Raw genomic sequence first — 20,781 nt, forward strand, 5'->3', positions numbered from 1 at the left:
TCTTGTACATTGTTATTATTATTATTACTATTATACACTGCTGCTGGCTAGCTGAGAGCTGCCAAATGGAATTTTGTTGTTCACTACAATGACAATAAAAACCTCTTTATCTTATCTTTATCTTATCTTATCTTCAGGAAGAAGTCATGTGCCTTACAGTATGTGCAAGAGAGAAAGAATCTTGAAAAACTGCTTTGTCTGTAGCTGCTGAAGAAGTGTCTCCTAACAAGCCAAGTGGCATTCTTACTAAATACACTGTACTGCTCACAGCTACTATAGCAACTTACTAGTTAGTTGAAACTTGCTTTTTGTTTTTCCTTTTGCCATGATCATGACTGAAAGCCGATGGATCGAGAGAAAAGGGACTCAAACATTGTATCTGCTATTTATTTCAGGTTTGAACCTTACATGCATGTTTTTCCTCATATCATAATTATACATTTATCATGCGAAGGCATAAATGTGGTCGTTTTTTGTGAAGACAAGAATGTTTTTGTTATTATTGTTGGTATTTAAACTGCTGTAACATGCTACTTGTAATTTCACAGGATTTTGCTCCTTTACACTGGGATCTTCAGATTTTCACCTAATTACCATGACCAAGAACTACACTGAAGCAAAGACCTATTGCAGAGAGATGTACACTGATTTAGCGACAGTTCACAACTCAACTGATATGGATAATTTGGTCACTTTAGTTCCAAGTACCGTTGCCAGAGCCTGGATAGGACTGGAGACTGGAGATGTGTGGACGTGGCATTGGTCCTGGCCTGATCAAAATCTGGATTTTTTAAACTGGAAGGCAGGAGAACCACAAATGAAGAAGGAGGATGCGTGTGCAGCAATGGATCATCGAGGAGAGTGGATTGAAAGTGACTGTGGAACCCAAAGAAGTTTCGTTTGTCATGGTAAGTGAAATGGCAATATTGCATTTGCAGTTATTTCAGATGGCACAAATCATGTTTAAATAAAGGACATTGCAATGGTCTTTGTGTTTGAAATGTCAAACCTTTGGAATTGCAGGAAACAATCATACCAGTGGTCTCATTTTTGTTGCTGAGACCAAGTCATGGAGGGACGCTCAGAATCATTGCAGGCACTTGTTATCGGAACTCATTAGCATACACTCAGCAGGAGAGAATGAGGCAGTACATAATCTGTCTCTATCACAAAATGTGTGGATTGGCCTCTTCAAAGATTCTTGGAAGTGGTCTGATGGGAGCAAGACATCATTCCGTTACTGGAAACCCAGTCAGCCTAACTACCTTAGTGGGCAGAATTGTACAGCTGCTATATTCAAAGATAAAGGGCAGTGGAATGACCTGAAATGTGTTGGCAAGCGCTTTTTTGTTTGTCGTGGGGGTAAGTTGCTGTATCACATGTTTACTCTGTCAGCAAAGTGATCTTCATGTTATATTATGATATTATGTTTTGTAACCTTACACAAGACCCAACAGAGCTATATCTATAATCTGTGTTTAATCATTCATTACTTACTCTTACAGCAAGGAAATCAATTCCAACAACCACATATCAGACAACTATACATCAGATAGGTGCAAATCTGACAACTCTTCAAAACACTTTATCTCAAGATGTGATAGTAACATATCATTTCACTTTGGCTACCACCAATCAATCACAATCTAATATTACCACCGAAGAAGCGACAACTGCCAATGAACTGACAACACCAAATACCACAGATCTTGTGTCAAGTACCCCAAGCACTGAGCTCAACAATGCAACTACAGGAATGTTAACTGTGGCACCTACACAGCAACCTCCCAATACTACTGCACAAGTGACCACTGACAGTGTCTCTACACTAACAACACTGATGGGGACGTCAGCCCAGACCACTACACCGTCCTCAACACTCAAGCCCACTGAAAACAGTCATAGTTTTCCCACAGGTATGTTTCTAATTATCATGTACCTTTTTCATTTTGCATACATTTCCAGGATGAAAGAAGAATTATTTTTCAGTTTTTCTCTCTGCTTTTTCCTTAAAGAAAACCTTATACTAATCCAAGAAAACATGACATGGATTGAAGCTATGGGTTACTGCAAGGAGCACCATATTGACCTTGTCCACATTACCACCAAAGACATTCAGGTGAAGGTGGCTGAAACGGCAAAGAACGCAACATCACCTCATGTTTGGCTAGGTCTACGGTACACTTGTAAATTTAACTTTTGGTTCTGGACCAAGTCGACTTCTGGCTGTTACAACAACTGGGCCCCGGGACAAGGATCTGAAGGGAAATATGACTGTGGTGTTACAGGTGCCATTGAGGCCACTGGGAGGCAGCAGTGGGTAGGCTTGCCTGAGACAGAAAAACTGAATTTCATCTGCTACGCATGCACTGGATGAGTGTGGAGGGCCAGAGTCAAACAGATAAAAATGTTGTTGTTGCAGCTTTCATAATGCTGTAAATTAAAAAATGTCTTTTTTTTCATTGATTCATCATTAAATATAGTATTTTTGATAATGTTAACTTGAAGGTAGTGGACTTTGATAACCTTCAATAAAGACATCATGGTTATTTTAATGATAACGTATGACATCATACTTCGGCCTTTGTTGAAATACAGCTGCCTTCACTATTGTTGAGACTGAATTTAATTAAATATGAAAACCTCATGTGGTGTGTAGGCGTGCACATTCACAGTCATGGGCAGCAAGAGTAATGTGAGAACATTGACCCGCTCTATGCCTTTCACTCAGGGGTTACTATTTGCATGTTGACCCCCTGGGTTGGGCCCCAACATTGTCTTTTTGAGACCACCAGAGTGTGGCCCCGATGCAGACTGCCTGCTGCCCTCTCTGACCTGACCTTCACTAGCGGCCACATGGAAGACAGAGCTCACAGACACTCACCTTCCTGTCTGCACCCTTGAGATACAGGGAGAATCTATAACCATGGGAACTGGAAATTATACAACATTTTCACTTATTAGTCAATCTAAAACTGACAAAAAAAATGTAACTGTGAATGGCTGTTTTCACTGTTATCAGACAACTCTGATAACAGTGAAAACAGCCATTCATAGTTACATTTTTTTTGTCAATTTGAGATTGACATAGAACTGCTCTTTGGAAAAACATCATGTGGTTGCCTTTGTATTTTTACATACATTTTTTTTCGCTTTTCACGATACAGTACTATCCTTGTGTCCTTTCTTTTTATAAATGGATGGCGTCAGATAAATAGGAATGGGCCTTAACTTTCAGTTGGTACATGTTAAAGTCTGTTACTTGAGGTGGAAAAAGAACAAACTGCGGGAATAATAATACACTACAGGAAATAAACTGGTCTTAATACTGTAAACTATTCAAACTGCTGTCAGTGAAAATTATTATATAACAAGTGGCGATATTGTTGCATACTGAAGTGAGTCCTTAAACCCCAAACTGATAATACATTTATACGTATTTATATCCCAATATGCCTATAGGCCTCTTTTTGAAATGAAGGGACCCTAATATTATTCAACACTTTCAATTTTATCCGGTTATAAGTATAGCACTTATAAAATATATTTTATTAGTATTAGAGTATGTTTGGATCATTGAATCAAATAGCCCAATATAACCACTGAATACTAGTACGCATAGCTTGTGATCCATCGCTGCATTTTGATAATTGTTTTTGCATCCACAATGAGGGTTTGTCACTTGTCAATTACCACGGACCATTACACATGAGTGTGTCATAGCTTAGTTTCTCCCTGAATAGGCCTTGGTCAGTGAGCCTCCCATCAGTTCAATGTTAATGTCCCATTGGGTCCAGTCAGTCAGTCTCTGGACTCCCCCCTCACCTCTTTTTCTCACCCTCATCTCCTCTTGTGTGCTGTCCAGCTGGCTCTGACCTCTGACACTTTCACCCTCACTCCTGACCCCCGAGGACATTCCCACGCCACACCCTTTTGTGTACATCGCTCCATGGAAACCCAGTGGTCACTCCCTCCGCATATTTGGAGATTATGGTGATAGACATAATTCACTTTCACTGGGATCAGTGTAATGCAACCTAATTTTGCCTAATCCCAATTCAAGTATGAGGTGCTACAAAACTGAAATGTATTTATTAAGAGAGTGTGTGAGAAAATCTTCTTAAAATAGGACTTTAAATCTATCCTTAAATGTACATGTCAGTTTATCATACCAAGTATTAGCCTCACCAAAATGAAGAATAAATTTACTAAATCAAAAGGTTATGCAGACACTAAATGTCGCTGTGTGAGGGTCCAAAACATTAAAAAAAATATCTATAACTATCTCTGTATTTATCTATTCTGGAATTTCCGTAGCTGAAATTTAACAAATGAGTACAAATATGAGTTTTTAACTTTACGTCTCTCTACCTGCCATGCACACTTGTGTCCTTCCCTCTCTCCTTTTATTCTCTGAGTGTGCACCCCTCCATAGATCCCTCCCTTCCTTTCCTTCTGTCACTTTCACAGTTAATTGTAGAAAGGAGATTTTCTCCATTGAGGCCGGGTCTCTTAGGTAACCCCACTCCTGCATGAAATTAGATGGATAGAAGGAAAGAGATAGAGAGGGGGACATGGTCAGACAAACTGAACAAGCAGCGGTTGAGGTCGGATGCAGGGAGTGAATTTTACAATATTTTAAAGAAGCTAGAAGGAGCAAGAGTTTGATATTTAAAATGCATTGGAACACATCATTAATAGCTGCTTCTCTGGGACTATTATCACCGTATTATTGATGGTGCATGATGTAAGTATGAAAATATTTACTTTTTCACTTGTTAGTACAAGTTAAATCACTAATACGCCTGTCTATAGATAAGAAATAAAGGGAATTGTTAGATGAACAATATGTTGATTTTTTTAAAGCATTTAATGAAACAAACCTTTGGAACATGGATTGTATATAATCTTTTTTTAACAGCTACTCTTGGATTATATTTTAGAATGTTAGGCCTGCTTTTCTTGGGCAGGCCATTCATTCTTTCAAAAATGTCAGTACACTTTGCTGATATATATTCTGCATGCTTTTATGAATAACTTTATTTTATGAAACCAACCATCCTCTGCAGGAGTTCCTCCAAGGGCTATATTGCTGTTCATCCCAAGTTTGACAGGGAGTCTGGTGTTGATTGTCCAAACGCAATTCTTGTGTTACTTCTCCATATCCAGGAGTTGTGGATGGACATCATGCCCCAGACTCCCATTCACTCCCTCTTCTTCTTACTGTGATCATACAGCGAACAACATTGGAATTATTACACATCATGTAGCTCTGGGCAAAGAAGGGACTACATTTTAATTGTTACAAAAAAAGTTAGACTTTGCATACTGTACTGTAATCTATTTATTGAAGTTGACTGATAATGAGATATGTGAAGAACATTTTATAATTCAATAGAATTGAAAATTTGTGATTTTGAACAAATGTGACTTTTGGGTCAATTTCCAAGTTAGGCTTCTCATTCGAAAATCAATTCTCTTAAGTGACATTATTCAGTTATTATTTCAAATTTAATTTCCAGACCCCGTCCTTTTCAATTCCACGAGTTTCCTTTAGTACTAGGCTAGTGGACTGCCATTTTTTCCATTTTCCTAAAGTTCTGAAAAACTGAAATTGTTTCATTTGTTTGAGGTTGTGAATATTATATTATCTTGATGAAACAAGTAAACTAAACGTGTAGATTAGTTATTAATTTAGTTTTCTGGACAGATGAACATAAAATAGAACAATTTATCTGGCTATGTGGGGAGTAGCAGATTAGTAACGGATGAAGAGATGATATGGCATGTAGCTGGTGAAGTAGAATGGAGGCTGACAGAGATGTTTCTTCCATGTACCAAATATGTCTTTGTATTATACAGGGCCATGATGTACCCACTTCTTTATGTGTACAGCTGAGTGTAAATGTGTACAATTTAAGCGTATTAGCTTGATTGTAACTTTACATGAGACAGTTATTTTCAGTTCTTTGAGACTAGCTTAAGCATAACGGTGATTGTGAACTATGTATTATTTGAAATACATAGAGGAAATTCTGAAAATGCAATTCAAAACATTTTAAATGAATACAATGAAGAGAGCATTCATATGCATATTTGATGACTGTTAAATGTGAATTTGAAAAAAAATGAAAAAGGTAATTATCTGTCCAATCACTGTGTTTAATCCTGAAATGCCTGCTACACTTGAAAGAAATGATTTGTCATTGTTTTTGTAACTGTTAATTGCATTTGCATTAAGTTGGTCATGTGGAGAAAAATAAAGTGTCTGACCTCGTCTCTGCATATATTTGTTCATTGCAAGATCACAACCTGGTAATAGTCTGTGTCGTCATAAAAATGTTAGGTTATAGCCAACCAGAACTAATTCATCAATTCATTGATAAATACACACGTTATTGTAAAGTTAAAAATAAACTAGACAGGACATTTATGTGTTAAATAAGAGGCTCTTTTAACTACTGAAGCGATACACTAAAAATCTGGTTTACCAAACTGAAGAAAAAGTTGTATTCAGGAAGTTTACAGATATACTCAAGCTCTACTTTGCAAATCATTTCTCAAACAGTAAACAGTGCTCACTCTTCCCAAACCCAAAGAGCCCAAACATGATTTCTTGTAAATCACATGATTTGGGGGAAATCAGGCTGACTAAACTAACCAATGAGGGAATGGGTACACATTGTGAAACAGAAACAAACACTTTCCATGCTGCAAGCCAAGCAGGGATTTAAAACTGACTTTTATATAAATCAAACATGTTGCAGTCTGAAAAGCATCTGGCATACCACTATGATCTGATGCATATTGTTAACCTCATATTTTAGATACTTATGATAAATCTCGTACTTTCATGCATGTATAAATTTTCATTCTTGAAAAGTATGTCACACATCTGTACACATTAGTGTACATGTTATATCTGAAAGTATGATGATTTTCTCAGTTTATGTATCGCCAGTTATCATGTGATACATGAAACATCAATCTGAGGAATGATACTTCTTTCCAAGTTATCTTAGAAATAAAAAGGAAAAAGAAAAACTGGGAGGGCATTGAGAGATCCAACGATTGAGAAATACAGGGGTGGATGAACAACAAAACCCCAGTTAACCAAAAGCCTGTGTCAGAGCAGGCAAAGGAATAGAAGCTGCACAATGGAGTGCTACATCTTTTCCATACTGTTCCTGATCTTGACTATGGAGTGTTCAGCGAGCAACGGGTAAATGTAGAAATAGCTTCAAGATTTGATATCATTATAATATTTAAAATGGGTTTTTAGCATGATGTTACATTTTTAGCATTTTGTTATAATGTCCTAGGTCTAACAAAATATGCAGCATCGCAGATGTTTCTCTTCATAGACATAGAAGTCTATGAATGCAAACTACAGCAATGAATGATACAGTATGTTTCCCCTTTTGTGCAGATTCTTCATCTCAGCCCCCAATGTGTTTCATTTGGGTGTTAATGAGAAAGTGTTTGTCCAGATGGGAAACTCTTATCTTAATAATCCTGTGACTCTTCACCTGGAGCATGAGACTACCAATACTGTTGTGTCTGGGAGGAAAACCACTCAGTGCACTACGGAAGGGGAGATCAAAACAGTTGAGCTCATGGTATGAGAAACTTCCCCACTCATCCAAAAAGCAAACAATTTAGAAGGGACTAAGCTGTCATTGACACAGTTCTAATGTGCATCTTTACAGATAGACAGGGACATTATATCAAGATTTCCTCGACATTTGAAACTGCGCTACCTTCTGCTGGTGGCAGAGAGCCCTTCCTTCGGTATCAGGAAGACAACAAGAGTTCTGGTGTCAACACACAGGGGCTATATCTTCATTCAGACTGATCAGCCTATCTACAACCCAACACAGAAAGGTAAAACAAAAGTGAACAAATCTGAGGAAAGGTAAAACAATGTAAAATTATGCTCCAAAAAAGAATTAACTAATTGTTTTTAAAGCCATTTCATTAAGATGATTCATCTTCTAGTTAGGTACAGGGTTTTCACTCTTGACCACACATTGAGGCCTCATGAAGAAGTGTTCCAGATAGAAGTATATGTGAGTAAACTAAGAGGAATTTTGCAGGTCTGCAAGATTGATTTTCATTGTTTCATTTCATGATTCATTCTTTTATAATTTAATTACAGAATGCTGATGGAAATAGAGTAATGAAGTCCCTAAAGACTGCCAAGGGAGGAATACTCCAAGGCACATTCCCCATACCTGATGTGTCAAAGTATGTTAACACAGATTTACAAAAACTGCTTCTTACTAAACAGCAAAACCAACTTCGATATACTGTAATAACTCATGTATGTATTGTTTACAAAGAATGGGAACATGGAAGATTACAGCTCACTATGACGATGATGAAGCAAATGCTGCTTCCCGAGAGTTCAAAGTCCAGAAATTTGGTAAACTATGTTAATTCAATTTAAACATGTTACTTCTTGTTTTAAATTAACAGATAATATCTAGCCCCTCTCAAAAATGTTTTTATTGTTACACAGTTTTACCGAGTTTTGAGGTGAACATTGCAATGGAGCAGAGCTATATTTTGTTGAAGGCAGAACAATTCGACTTCTCCATCTTAGCAAGGTAAGTGTTGATTAATTTCCCATTAAACCTACTTTTCTAAGTTTTCAATTTATCATCAAAAACTCCAAATGAGCTAAAAGAAGCAAAAAAGGCAATGTTTTGACTAGAAGTAAAGCTTAATTATTTTCAAAATATTTTACAATACAGGCTGATGTTATAATCTTTAGACTGCTTTAAAACTTTACCTTAAAGGTAAGTTACATTTTCAGACTCTCTATTTTTCTTAACTTTCTCTCTAGGTATTCACATGGCGAGAAAGTTAAAGGGGCTTACCACTGCCAATTTGGAGTGGTGAAAAAAAAAATTAAAACCAATGGCCAGAAAATGAAACCTGAGTTTATCAGAGGACTGGAGTTAACTGGTTCGGTGAGGAAACAGATATCTATACAAAATTTCATTTCAAGATCTGAGTTCAGATAATCTGGTAACATGTTGCATCTCTTAAAGTACTTGACCATCAACAATGTATGCTATTTCCTGCAGGTCAACGATGGAGCTGCAGAAGCTTCTCTCCAGATTGCAGACTTAAATGAGCGCCTCCAAAAACAGCAGAACAAAAACCTCTCAGAGTTACAGCAGAGTGGAGCACAACTCTACTTGAGAGTATTTGTTACCAACATACAAAGTAAAGGATACTCTGTCACACTATAAACCAATGTTTAAATCAGCAACGATATGTTCACAATATTTGGTGTTAAGTATACAGCAGCATGTAATCTGCAAAGTAAAGTATGATGTTTACTCATGTTAAATGTCTGGGAAACTGTTTCTGTTTCTTGTTGTGCAAATATTAGAAAGTACTGTCACTAAAAAATCAGTATTTGATTCTAATAATGATGATAATAACAATTATATTACTGCTACTACTACTAATAATAATAATAAGGATACAAATCGTTACAGTAATAATAACTATAAAGATAATGATAATTCATCACAAAATTAAAGGACAAACACCTTAAGATGTACCATATAGTATTTGAGAGGGTATAAGAAGAATACGAAGAAGAGGAGGATACTGGGAAGATTATTGTGATTTTTTATTACATCTGATATCTGCATTCTATGACCTAGGTGGTGAAATACAAGAGGCAGAAGTTTACCTTCCTATTATCTCCCAAAAATACACCATGGATCTCTCTCGAACTCGCTCATATTTCCTTCCTGGATATCCGCTTGATGTGGTGGTATGCATTAAAACTAACAAATGGGTACACGGCTCTGTACATGACTGTGATGTTTTGTGTGGGAAAATGTTGTTTGTTGTCATTATAGGTTATCGTGCGTCTCCCAAATGGGTCCCCAGCAGCTGGTGTGCCAGTAAAGATTGATGTACCAACTTCTTCAGAGGAATCTTGGCAAGGCACAACCAACCAAGAGGGGGCGGTGTTTCCTGTCTTTAATATTCCCAATGCAGCTCAGATTATTGTTGAAGTTAGTCCACCTAAACAACTAACACGATATATTTAAAATGGATAAACCACTGGATTTTCCTTCAGTTCATTTTAACTGTTCTGTAACACCCTGACTTCATTAGGTGTCTGCAGATGGCCAGCTACAAAGGAAAGTAATTCAGCCTGCTTCATCTCCAAGTAACAGCTACCTTTACATAAGTTTTACCAACAAGATGTACTCTGTGGACGAGTTACTAACAGTAACTTACAACACCATCAGTGGCCAAAAACAAGGGTTTATATACTACATGGTGAGACATAACTGAGTGAATACAACATGGTCTGATTTGATGAAGAGAAGCAACAGTTTCTTTTATCTTAAAAAATTCAAATTGACTATGTTGTAGGTCTTAAGCCGGGGGATCCTAATAAAACAGGGCTCTCTCGGATTGGGTACTTCAGTCAAAGACAACCTGCAAATAACATCTGATATGATGCCATCCTTCCGTCTGATTGGCTACTACTACAACGAGCATGGTGACATCATTGCGGACTCGGTGTGGGTAGATGTCAGGGATGAATGTGAGATAAAAGTCAAGGTGAGTAAACAGAACAGATACGAGTGCAGACTGACTTCTGTTTATTGTGTTTGTATGTAACAAACACTGCTTTGGTTAGTGTTTTATCATTATCATTATCATTCTTTGTCAACAGAAAATATATTTCTGTATAATTCAATTTCAACTACTGAACTCAGCCTTTGTGGTTACGTCTGTATATTTAGGTAGAACAAAAAGGATCGTCCATACCTGGTAAACAGTCTGAGCTAGAATTTGATTTATATGGTCAGAAAGCCAGAGTGGCTTTGCTGGCTGTAGATAAGGCCATCTACGCTCTCAATGCAGATAATAAACTCACAGCCAAACAGGTAAAACCTTAACACGTACTCTCTCTCTCTTACAACACAATGAGGTTATTTAATTCAATCCATATATTATGATACAGTAAATTCAAGATCTTCTTCCTACTTTTCAGGTGTTTTCCTCTATGCAGTCATATGACCTTGGTTGCTCATACAGCGGAGGATCTGACCCAGCATCTGTACTAACAGATGCTGGCCTGTCATTTGTATCTCAGTCCCAGGCAGATTGGAAAAAGGGTATGACAGAATAAGATTTCACTCACTTAAATCCTTTAAAATGTTAAGAGGACGACTGCATTATGCATCTAGTGTAAATTGTGTTATACAGTATATTGTATTTGTCTAGATTCATTAAAGATGGTGTCAAGTTTACAGTGCATTAAATTAACACACTCACATACTCTAATATGTCCCAAGCTTTAGATAATAGACGTAGGCTATTTCAGTGTGAGTATTGCAAAGGACATGTTTTTTGCCATGTAGTTGGTTTCAGATTCAAGTAAAACTAAGTAAAACTTATAGTAAATACGACTGCAGTTGGTAGGATAGAATATTGAGTAATAAAAGGCAGTGATTATAATGCAGCGGCTTTCCATTTACTTATCACATGCTGAATTTAAGGCTGTTTTACTACTTTTCCAGACGTTGGCTGTCGTTCACAAGCTGCACGACAAAGGCGTGCAGTGGACCTTCAACAGGAAATGTTGACCTTAAGTAAGACAACATTCTGGCATTTTGACTCTGGTGTGATCTAATGTAAGATACTTCTTCAAAGGATATGCTTTAAAGACAGGACATTTGTTTTTCTTATTATGTCACTTTCAGAATCAAACTTTTCCAATGAACAATTGCAAGACTGTTGTGATCGCGGGTTTTCTCTCATCCCTATGAGACGAACCTGTCAGGAAAGAGTGAAGAGAGTCTCTCTGGTGGAGGAAAATACTGCATGTGCAGATGCTTTTTTATTATGCTGCCTTGAAGGAGAGCGTCTGAGACAAAAAAAGATACAAGAGGACGCCCAGAAAGGACTTGGCAGGAGTGAGATAAGAACTGTCATGTGAACATTAAATACTTTACAAACCGTCTTAAATAGCACTTAAGACCTGTGTCACGATTATCAAAGAGTGTAATTACAAATGTCTAATTTTCTCATTTTTAGCTGAAGACCTAACTGACATTGAACAATTCTTCGGGGACCCTGCTGCTCAGTACATTCGACGATTTTTTCCCCCAAGCTTTGCATTCACAGAATTTGATGTCAATGGGAAACGAAGGTAAGAGGTGGACAGTTTTTATGTAATATTTTCTTTTCCGGTGAAATACAGTGTCTAGTTACAGATGTTAAAACCTTTGCTACTACATAGTTTTATTTTTATCCTTTGCATTTGTTACTGTTTTCTTCTTCATATATTGTCAATGTGAGAATTCAGCATTTTATAATGTTCAGTATAAGTGAATTTAGTTAAATGAATTACCCTACGTCTACAGTTTAAACAACAAGTTAACAAAAACATTTGTCCGATGCTTTTTACAATCAGTTGTTTAATTTTATCTTAACTGAAACCCCTTAGGTATCCTTTGACTCTACCTGATTCCATCACCACATGGGAGATTCAGGTCGTCACTTTATCTGCAGCCTCTGGTAGTAACTGCATCCCTCTCCACAATTGCTTTTGGATATTTTGAGGGATTTCTCATTAATAACTGCAATTCACCTACACTATGTTTTATTCAGGTTTCTGTGTAGTTAAGCCTACGGAGGTCAGAGCATTTAAGAGGGCGTTTGTTTCTCTGCGACTGCCTTACTCAGTGAAGAAACATGAGCAACTATCGATTTCGCCTGTTATCTACAACTATGGCGATAACATCCTAAAGGTAGAAATAACCTAATGCTGATATTAAGTGGCACTAAACACAGCAACCACCTATTGTACAAATTTAAATTCAATTATTTGTGTAATTATTCTGTGTGGACACCTGCATTTTTATAGGTAGCAGTTCATATGGAACAAACTGAAGGCCTTTGCTCCCCCGGCTCAGCTACCAGTACAGCTTTTGTGAACATTACTGTGGAGAAGGAGTCTTCCCAGTTTGTCTCCTTTTCTGCTGTCCCCATGGTAACCGGCTTAATACCCATCAAGATACGTCTCTATGACATAGAGAATGAGATGGGAATAGATGCAATTGAAAAGACTTTGAATGTGTTGGTGAGTGACAAAGACATTACTTGACTTCCATGCAAAACAATTTTGTAATAGCTGCCTACCTGACTAAATAAATATGGACACATATATGACATATTGTTTGATTTGCTTGTGTGTTAAAGGCTTTCTGCCTTAATTGATTATGAGTATGCATTACAATATTAACTAATGAGCATATTTGTTTATTAGTAATGTTAAATCAACATGCGTTTTTCATTTGCATACTTTCAAGTGTAAGGCAAGGGACACACAGTAATCAGCTCTCTATTTTGATGCAGACAGAAGGACTAGAAGAGAGAGTACAAGAAACCCACGTGATTAAATTAGATGGTGAGTTGTTTCAGCATTTCTTATTGATACTTGCTTGGCAGTCGTTATTTTTATAATTCACATCTTACACTTACTTTAATCAATGTATGTCTCTCTATCTTAATAGGGAGAAGCTCAAAAACTTTTAATATTAGCGGACTTTTACCAGATGACAGAGTCCCCGACTCCAGCTCCAATATCTTCATTTCAGTGGAAGGTATGTACTGTAGACAAAGACATACGATTCACAGACCTTTGTTAATGACAGTGTCTTACCATTTCAATGTTCTTACCTGACAGGGGATGGATTTGGCAGTTCACATGCAAAGAACCTTCTCTCTCCTGAGAAGGTTGCTGGACTGATCGTATTGCCTACAGGATGTTTAGAACAGACAATGGTAGGGCTAGCCCCTACATTGTCAGCCCTCCGCTACCTTGACCTGACTGATCAATGGTTCGACATGCCTCCTGGTACCAGAGATGATGCCCTTGATAAAATCGAGAAAGGTAGGAAGTTGTTAAGTGTGTAGGGTCTTTCCCAAACATTTTGAATGAAGAAGACAAATTTTGAGCCAAAACTTTAATTCTGTCATCATTTTTATGTCTTTAAGGACCTCAATGTAAGTTTATGTTGATTGTTCATACATTTCTGGTACATGACTAGAGCCACATTACACACACTGCTGAGCTGCATCACAAATCAATCTTCAGGTTCCCAGCTTTGAGATTATGTACACAATTTCTCTGTAGAAATCTGTCAATCTGTGGTTTTCGGGTCGGGCCACAGATCCCAGTGACCTTCAGTGTGTAGAGCATGTACCTCATGGTGGATATAGTTGTGTAAGTCCTTTAAAGTAAACAGAAAGAGGATGAATTAAAACCCTAAATTTAATAGAAAGCAAGTGTTATAAAGTCAACGCTGAGGTAATATGGAAATGCTGGGGAGTCCAGCAGCAGAGTTTTTAATAATTCTAATGTTTTCTTTAGAAGAGCAAAAGTAAGAGTTACCATTGTCCCTACATTAGCAACACATTAGCTCCAGTCCAGATAACTAGTATAGCTAGCTTGGTAAGCAGTAAGCTGGCTAAATTCTACTAAATCCCAAACAAATAAATGTAAAGAAAAATAACAAGGTAATTTGAGGAGTATAGCAAGATGAAAGATGCCTATCAACATGACATTATGGTGGATGCAACAATGTCAGTGGTTGCCAGTAGTGGTTGCTACTAGCAACAGAACGCCCAACTGAAACAGACAAAAGAATGGATGATTTGTTCAAGTGGTGGAGGCGTGTGCATTTTGTTGGGAAATAAAATTGAGACACATTGCAAAGAAAAACTGACTTAACATGTATTATATGGGGAACATTCATTTGGGAATCAATAGTGACACCTCGGCCTCTAGATTGTTTTCTTGTTTCACGTTAGGCCACTAACAAACAACGTAATAGATACATTTTTTTTAACAAAGTTAACACTTTCTTTGTCAGGTTATTCAAGAATTTTACATTACAAGAAACCCAACGGTTCTTATGGACCATGGTATACAGAAAAAACTAGTAATTGGTGAGTATATGTTTTATGCTACTGTCATGGTTTTTTCTTTCAATGTCTCACATAGTAAACCAACTTCATCCATTTTCAATTATCTCAAATTATAAATAATTTATTTTCCATCTCCTTTATCCTGGATTTTTCATTCTCTTGTCTTTAGGCTGACTGCCGTAGTAGTGAAAGTGCTATCGCTGGTGGCGGAGCGTCAGACAGCGGCTTTTGGACAGCAGGGCAGAACGGCTAGGGTTGTACCAGAACAACAGATCAGGCACTCAGTCAGTTACTTGCTCTCAGTACAGAAGACTGATGGGTCATTCGGTGACCCACAGCCAGTACTACACAGAGGAGTTCTGGTAACCTCTACTACATTCACGTTAAAACATGCATATACATAGAACAATATTAGATTTGTCAATAAACTTAACAGAATTTTATTTTGAAAGTAATAATAATCTCTGTTTGTTCAAAGCAGAAAGGCAAAGACAATGATGCATCTTTGACATCGTTTATAATTCTTGCACTGCACCGGTCGCTTCAATTCCTGCACTCCGAATTGAGAAGTAATGCGGTGAGTTAATAGAACGACTTGTTGCCCTTGGTGACTATTTTTAGCCATGCTTGCTGTGTTTTGGGGCTTTTGGGATGGCAGTCCACCACATTGGTCCAGTCTAAAATATATAAATATTGAGATCCAATAGATTATGATGCAGTTTTGTAAAGACATTTATTTATCCCAGAGGATGCATCCTCATGACATCGGTGATCCCTTGACTTTCTGCTCTAGCGCAAATCTACATACAAAAATACATGCTTTGAGTGTGAGGAACACACTTTTACCTGCTTGGTCATGAAACTTGACCTGATCGCTAGTGAGTGGTTTTAGGTTTTGACACCAAGTTGGTAGACCCTGTCACCATTCTATCACTAGATTTAATTGGTCACAATCCTCCTCTTTGGATTGGCAGGATTTCACTACAGACACAGTAGTAAGGGGGCGGTAAAAAGGGGATTGGCAATCCGCCCCTAAACACAACATCTCAGAGGTAAATATTGCACTATGTACTACACTAAATTTGTCTTATAGCTGTAGTTACTTTTCACCTGACATTTAATGTACATACAGTGGTTCCTATCCTTGACTGGGTCCAAATTCTTGTTCATGGTATATAAAACTTTATTTTTCTCTGTTAATTTCTGTAAACACAACAGTATGATTAAATATAATCACATCATCTTTTAAACAATTAAGATAAAAGAGTTTCTGCTGTTTGTCACTGGAGGTTTGACTATCAAACAAACATGTATGAATGATGGAGTGAATTTCAATGTGTAAAAAACAATATGGAACACAATATTAAAATGCTTTGTATTTCATCAGCCTGTATAGACTGAAACATTAACTAAAAAATTCGGGTAAATGTAGTGAAATAGAAAATAGAATATTTACCTCTGAGATGTAGTGGAGGACTAAGTAAAATTTGAGATATTAGCATACTAACAAGCTAAAATAAGATGATAAAATGCACTCTGAGCATTTTAGCTCAAAGCACTGCTGTACCTGCGGCCTCATAGATCTGCTAGTGTGTCTCTCGACTATTAGCCTTGTTACTATTAATCTACTTTAATAGACTGTAGTCAATGCCTAATTTGCAAAAAAGATGAGATGCAAAATAACATTGACTGCCATCATGCTACTTTCTACCAGGAAGCAAGCATTGCCAGATCAACAACATATCTCCTGTCGCACCTTGAGGAGCTTCAGCATCCCTATGCTGTTGCCATTACAGTCTACTGCCTCGCAGTTTGCCTGCCAAAGGAAAGAGATCATTCATCTGCCTGGACAAAACTTCAAACACTGGCTACTGAAGGCATGTTCAATCAAAGTAAATAGGCGTGGGCGATATGGATTAAATGTATAATTCCCTTTTGAGTTATATATAATGAAACAATCAGTTTACCCAGTTGAGTATAATAAATAAAAAAATTGACTATTTTAAGTAAACCCAGTAAATTAACTGCCTAACAAGGCAAAGTATTTCATTGCATTGATGCAAAAAACATGTCAATATTAAATTTTTCCATAAAGCAGGCCTTCTAATTGATTTACAGCAATGCCTAATAAACGGAGAGATATTCAAATGATTTTATGTTGTTAAGTGTGTGGCAGAGCGATTGTCAGTTAATCAATTTACATTCTCTCATTTTAACATATCGCCCAACAATAAGAGACAACCAAAATGTGTATCACATATTGCTATTGATTTATAATTGCTGTAATTTTTACTTACTAATTAGGGACAAATGGCTGTTATCTGTGGACAGCGAATGCAAACCCACAGCATCAAGCGCATGTAGATGCCATCACAATAGAGACTACAGCCTATGCCCTCCTAGCGGCAGTGGAACTTGGGCATACCAAGTGGGCAGACCAAGCAGCCTGCTGGTTGACCTCCCAAGAAAAATATTCTGGAGGTTACATATCAACACAGGTGATTGGGATGCTACATCGTGAATAGTTTGAACCTTAATAATCTCTTTCTTTGGACCTAGACCCTTTATCCCAGTGGTCCCACATCATACAGTTTAGACCAGATTTACTGTCTAAAGTGCAGATGGTAAACATGTTATTTATGTTTTATTACTATGCCCAGGATACCATGATGGCCTTGGAAGCCCTGGCAGAGTATGAGCTAAAGAGGTCCGCCAGACCTGAAGTGAATCTAATAGCAGAGTTCACAGTCCAAGGAAAGCAAGACATTGTAAAACTTGCATTGGAAAATAGGAAGGAAAAGGTGGAAAAGGACCTTAAGGTATCAAAAAGCATCATCTACATTGCACTATTACACTCATATATTTAACCTATTTCTTAGATAACGTTTCTTGCATCTTTTGTTCCAGAAATTTTCAGGGAACACCATTATGGTGCAATTGACAGGAAATGGCGAAACCAAGCTTAAAGTAAGTTTGATTAATGTCTGTGTAAGCTGAAAGAGATCCATAATGTACAACAAAAATCACCATCTCTTTGGCAGATCGTAAAGGCTTACCAATTGCTGGACCCCAAGGACGATTGTGACCAAGTGTCAATCAGCGTCACAGTGGAGGGGAAAGTGAAATACAACGGTGAAATTTTGACACTGATAAGAAGTCACAACCTTGACATCTAATAAAAGCTACACAGTTACATTAACCTCTTTCTCCCTAGCTGAGATCATAAAAAACTATGAATACTACGATGACTACGATAACAACGAGGAAAAAGATGTGCGTGTGCCACGATCAGCAATCGAGTGGTTTGATGCTCGCACCCGAAACAGGAGAGAACTGGATAACAACTTAAATTCAGACGAGGCTGTCACCTACAGAATCTGTGTCAGGTTAGTTGAACGAGACTCACATCACATTCACTCTTTATAAATCCTAAGGTGACATGAGAGATGAGCTTTGTGTGAAAAAGTCATAAATCAGTGTCTTTCTCAGCTTGTATTTTTAATTGTTTTCCTGTGTGTAGTCGAAGCCTGAACAGCAATCTCACAGGAATGGCTATTGCTGACATCACACTTCTAAGTGGATTTGAGGTTGAAACTCAGGACCTGGACAGGGTTAGTAGCTCTCTCTACCTCCTCTGTCACATTATGCAAAGTTGAGAAACTGATCTGTGGTGAGGATGTTTCATTTGTTACATGCCTGTTGCCTCGACTCCTCTTCTTGTTTCTCCGCTCATTTTGCCCATTGATGGGACTGAGATGCATGGCGAGGAGTCGAGGAAAGGAATCTTGGAGGCACAAAATAGTTAAATAAGAGAGACCCATTGTCATCCTCAGTGCAAGTTTGGAGAGGCTATCTGGGGCACCTCATATCATGTGCCATCCATTTCTCAATAGACAAAGCTCAAATCAGTTCAAAAGATTAGCAACTGTGTCAGAAAATATTTGGTTCTTCAATAAAAAGTCGAAAGTCTGTACATATAATGTGAAAAGTGAGGTATGACTTGTTACTTGGCAATAGGCAGACACTCCTGGTAGTCACTGGACCGGACCAAAAACAGTCCAACTCATAACTTCCATTAAAACGTTGATCGGCTGCCTTTCCACATTGTTTTTTGTTTGAATAACAATATATATGTTGATATTTAGTCATATTTAGAGTATGGACAGATTTTGGACAGAGCAGGGCAAGCTGTTTCTCCCTGTTTACATTGTTTACTCTAAGCTTAGTGAGCATTCATTCTTAACCTACAAACATAAAAAGTAGTATGATTTAAGAGTGGACATCATAAAAAGAAACATTTTAAATCTTAAATTCTTGTCCCTTTGTAGCTACGAGAGAAACCTGAGCAATACATTTCCCATTATGAGGTCTCCTATGGAAGAGTGCTGCTCTACTTCAATGAGGTAAGGCTGAAATCTATTTACATACACACAGATGTTACATGTCCAGGACTAAAAGATTTCTTTTCTCACTCCAGCTCTTTGAAACAGAGGAATGTATTAGTTTTGATGCTAAACAGAGAGTACCAATTGGTCTTCTACAGCCTGCACCAGCTGTGTTCTATGATTACTATGAACCAGGTAAGCTTTTTATTTGATATTTTATATCAGGACAGAGGGGGCATCATTGGTCAATTCACCAGGAAGTTTTTAACTATTTGTGCCTCCTTTCAGACAGAAAGTGTACTGTGTTCTACTCCGCCCCCCAAAGAAGCAAGATGGTCTCCAAACTGTGCTCAGAGGATGTGTGCCAATGTGCAGAAAGTAGGCCATTCCTCTTAGACCCATTTTAATAAACACCCATGAATAAATGTAGCGTTACCCTTCACATTTGTTTAAATAATTAAAATTGCATAATATTTATCTTTTCTTTAGGGCCCTGTCATAAAATACAAAATACATTCCGATCAGAAAGTAGTCGGGGAATCACAAAGAATGACCGCATGCAACATGCTTGCTTCTTCCCTACAGTAGATTACGGTCAGTACTGCACAAAAGACATTATGGTGAAAAGTATCTTCAATTACCTTGAACTTGAAAATCTCAAATCGATACGTTCATATAGTGACACTTTGTTTTATTTCAGCATACATGGTTGAAGTCCTCAATGTTTCCATGAAGAGTAACTTTGAGCTGTACACAATGAATGTAAACGAGGTACTCAGATCACGTAAGTAAAGTGTAACACAAGCCGTACGAGATGCTGTAGCATTGACCTTTAAATGTTTATGCTTGGAAAACCTATCATTAATATAATGGCAATCATCTGTCTACCAGATGGAGATTTCCTTGTGAATGAGAATTCCATTCGAGTGTTTGCTAAGAGGCGTCAGTGTAAAGGCCAGTTAGACGTGGGAAAACAGTATCTCATCATGGGCAAAGATGGCTCCACAACAGACTCAAATGGAATGTAAGTATAGCTGATAATATTAATGGAAGTATCCTTTTACAAGGATTGATTCTCATTGTCTTAACTCTGTCCCTTTTTTGTAGGATTCAGTATCTGTTGGAGTCAAACACCTGGGTTGAAAGAAAGCCTTCAGAAGAACAATGTAAAAAATCTGCACACAAAAATACCTGCAAAGGGTTTAAAGTGTTTACAGATGAGTACAAGATAGATGGCTGCGTACAGTGAAACGGAAAAATCATTTGAATTAAACTTTCATTTTCTGTTAGTGTTACTCAGTACAGTTATTTCCCATGGGTTGCACAGTAAGCATGGATGTTTAGAGCTCTTTTTTAAACCGTTTGTAATCATGAAAGCATTAATAAGAACATACATACGTACTGAGACATAACA

At 37.5% G+C, this 20,781-nt stretch overlaps 2 protein-coding genes across 5 annotated transcripts; both read left to right on the plus strand.

Annotated features, from left to right (window-relative positions):
* Positions 1-844: 844 nt before the first annotated feature.
* LOC129109209 (C-type lectin galactose-binding isoform-like) lies at positions 845-2,377 on the plus strand. The gene is made up of 3 exons (XM_054621230.1): positions 845-908; positions 1,135-1,281; positions 2,289-2,377. The coding sequence occupies exons 1-3, from the start codon at positions 845-847 to the stop codon at positions 2,375-2,377; spliced, it is 300 nt and encodes a 99-aa protein (XP_054477205.1).
* A 4,735-nt stretch (positions 2,378-7,112) lies between these two features.
* On the plus strand, positions 7,113-20,781 carry c4b (complement 4B (Chido blood group)). Of its 4 annotated transcripts, none has more exons than XM_054620969.1 (41): positions 7,113-7,222; positions 7,430-7,619; positions 7,710-7,884; positions 7,999-8,069; positions 8,159-8,247; positions 8,343-8,425; positions 8,522-8,609; positions 8,849-8,975; positions 9,093-9,234; positions 9,684-9,796; positions 9,885-10,043; positions 10,147-10,314; positions 10,411-10,602; positions 10,788-10,931; positions 11,039-11,162; positions 11,568-11,639; positions 11,751-11,963; positions 12,085-12,199; positions 12,497-12,567; positions 12,661-12,800; positions 12,917-13,132; positions 13,408-13,459; positions 13,566-13,655; positions 13,739-13,945; positions 14,928-15,003; positions 15,152-15,344; positions 15,461-15,559; positions 16,697-16,874; positions 17,287-17,480; positions 17,643-17,801; positions 17,890-17,949; positions 18,024-18,114; positions 18,197-18,368; positions 18,503-18,593; positions 19,311-19,385; positions 19,460-19,562; positions 19,656-19,745; positions 19,857-19,961; positions 20,068-20,151; positions 20,259-20,391; positions 20,475-20,781. In XM_054620969.1, the coding sequence occupies exons 1-41, from the start codon at positions 7,158-7,160 to the stop codon at positions 20,614-20,616; spliced, it is 5,151 nt and encodes a 1,716-aa protein (XP_054476944.1). In that variant the 5' UTR covers positions 7,113-7,157; the 3' UTR covers positions 20,617-20,781. The 4 variants fall into 4 exon arrangements, with proteins under 4 accessions (XP_054476944.1, XP_054476946.1, XP_054476945.1 ...); XM_054620971.1 differs by having other exon boundaries at positions 16,697-16,859; XM_054620970.1 differs by having other exon boundaries at positions 15,464-15,559.

The sequence above is a fragment of the Anoplopoma fimbria genome, chromosome 20, assembly GCF_027596085.1.
Source record: "Anoplopoma fimbria isolate UVic2021 breed Golden Eagle Sablefish chromosome 20, Afim_UVic_2022, whole genome shotgun sequence".
Taxonomy (NCBI): Eukaryota; Metazoa; Chordata; class Actinopteri; order Perciformes; family Anoplopomatidae; genus Anoplopoma; species Anoplopoma fimbria.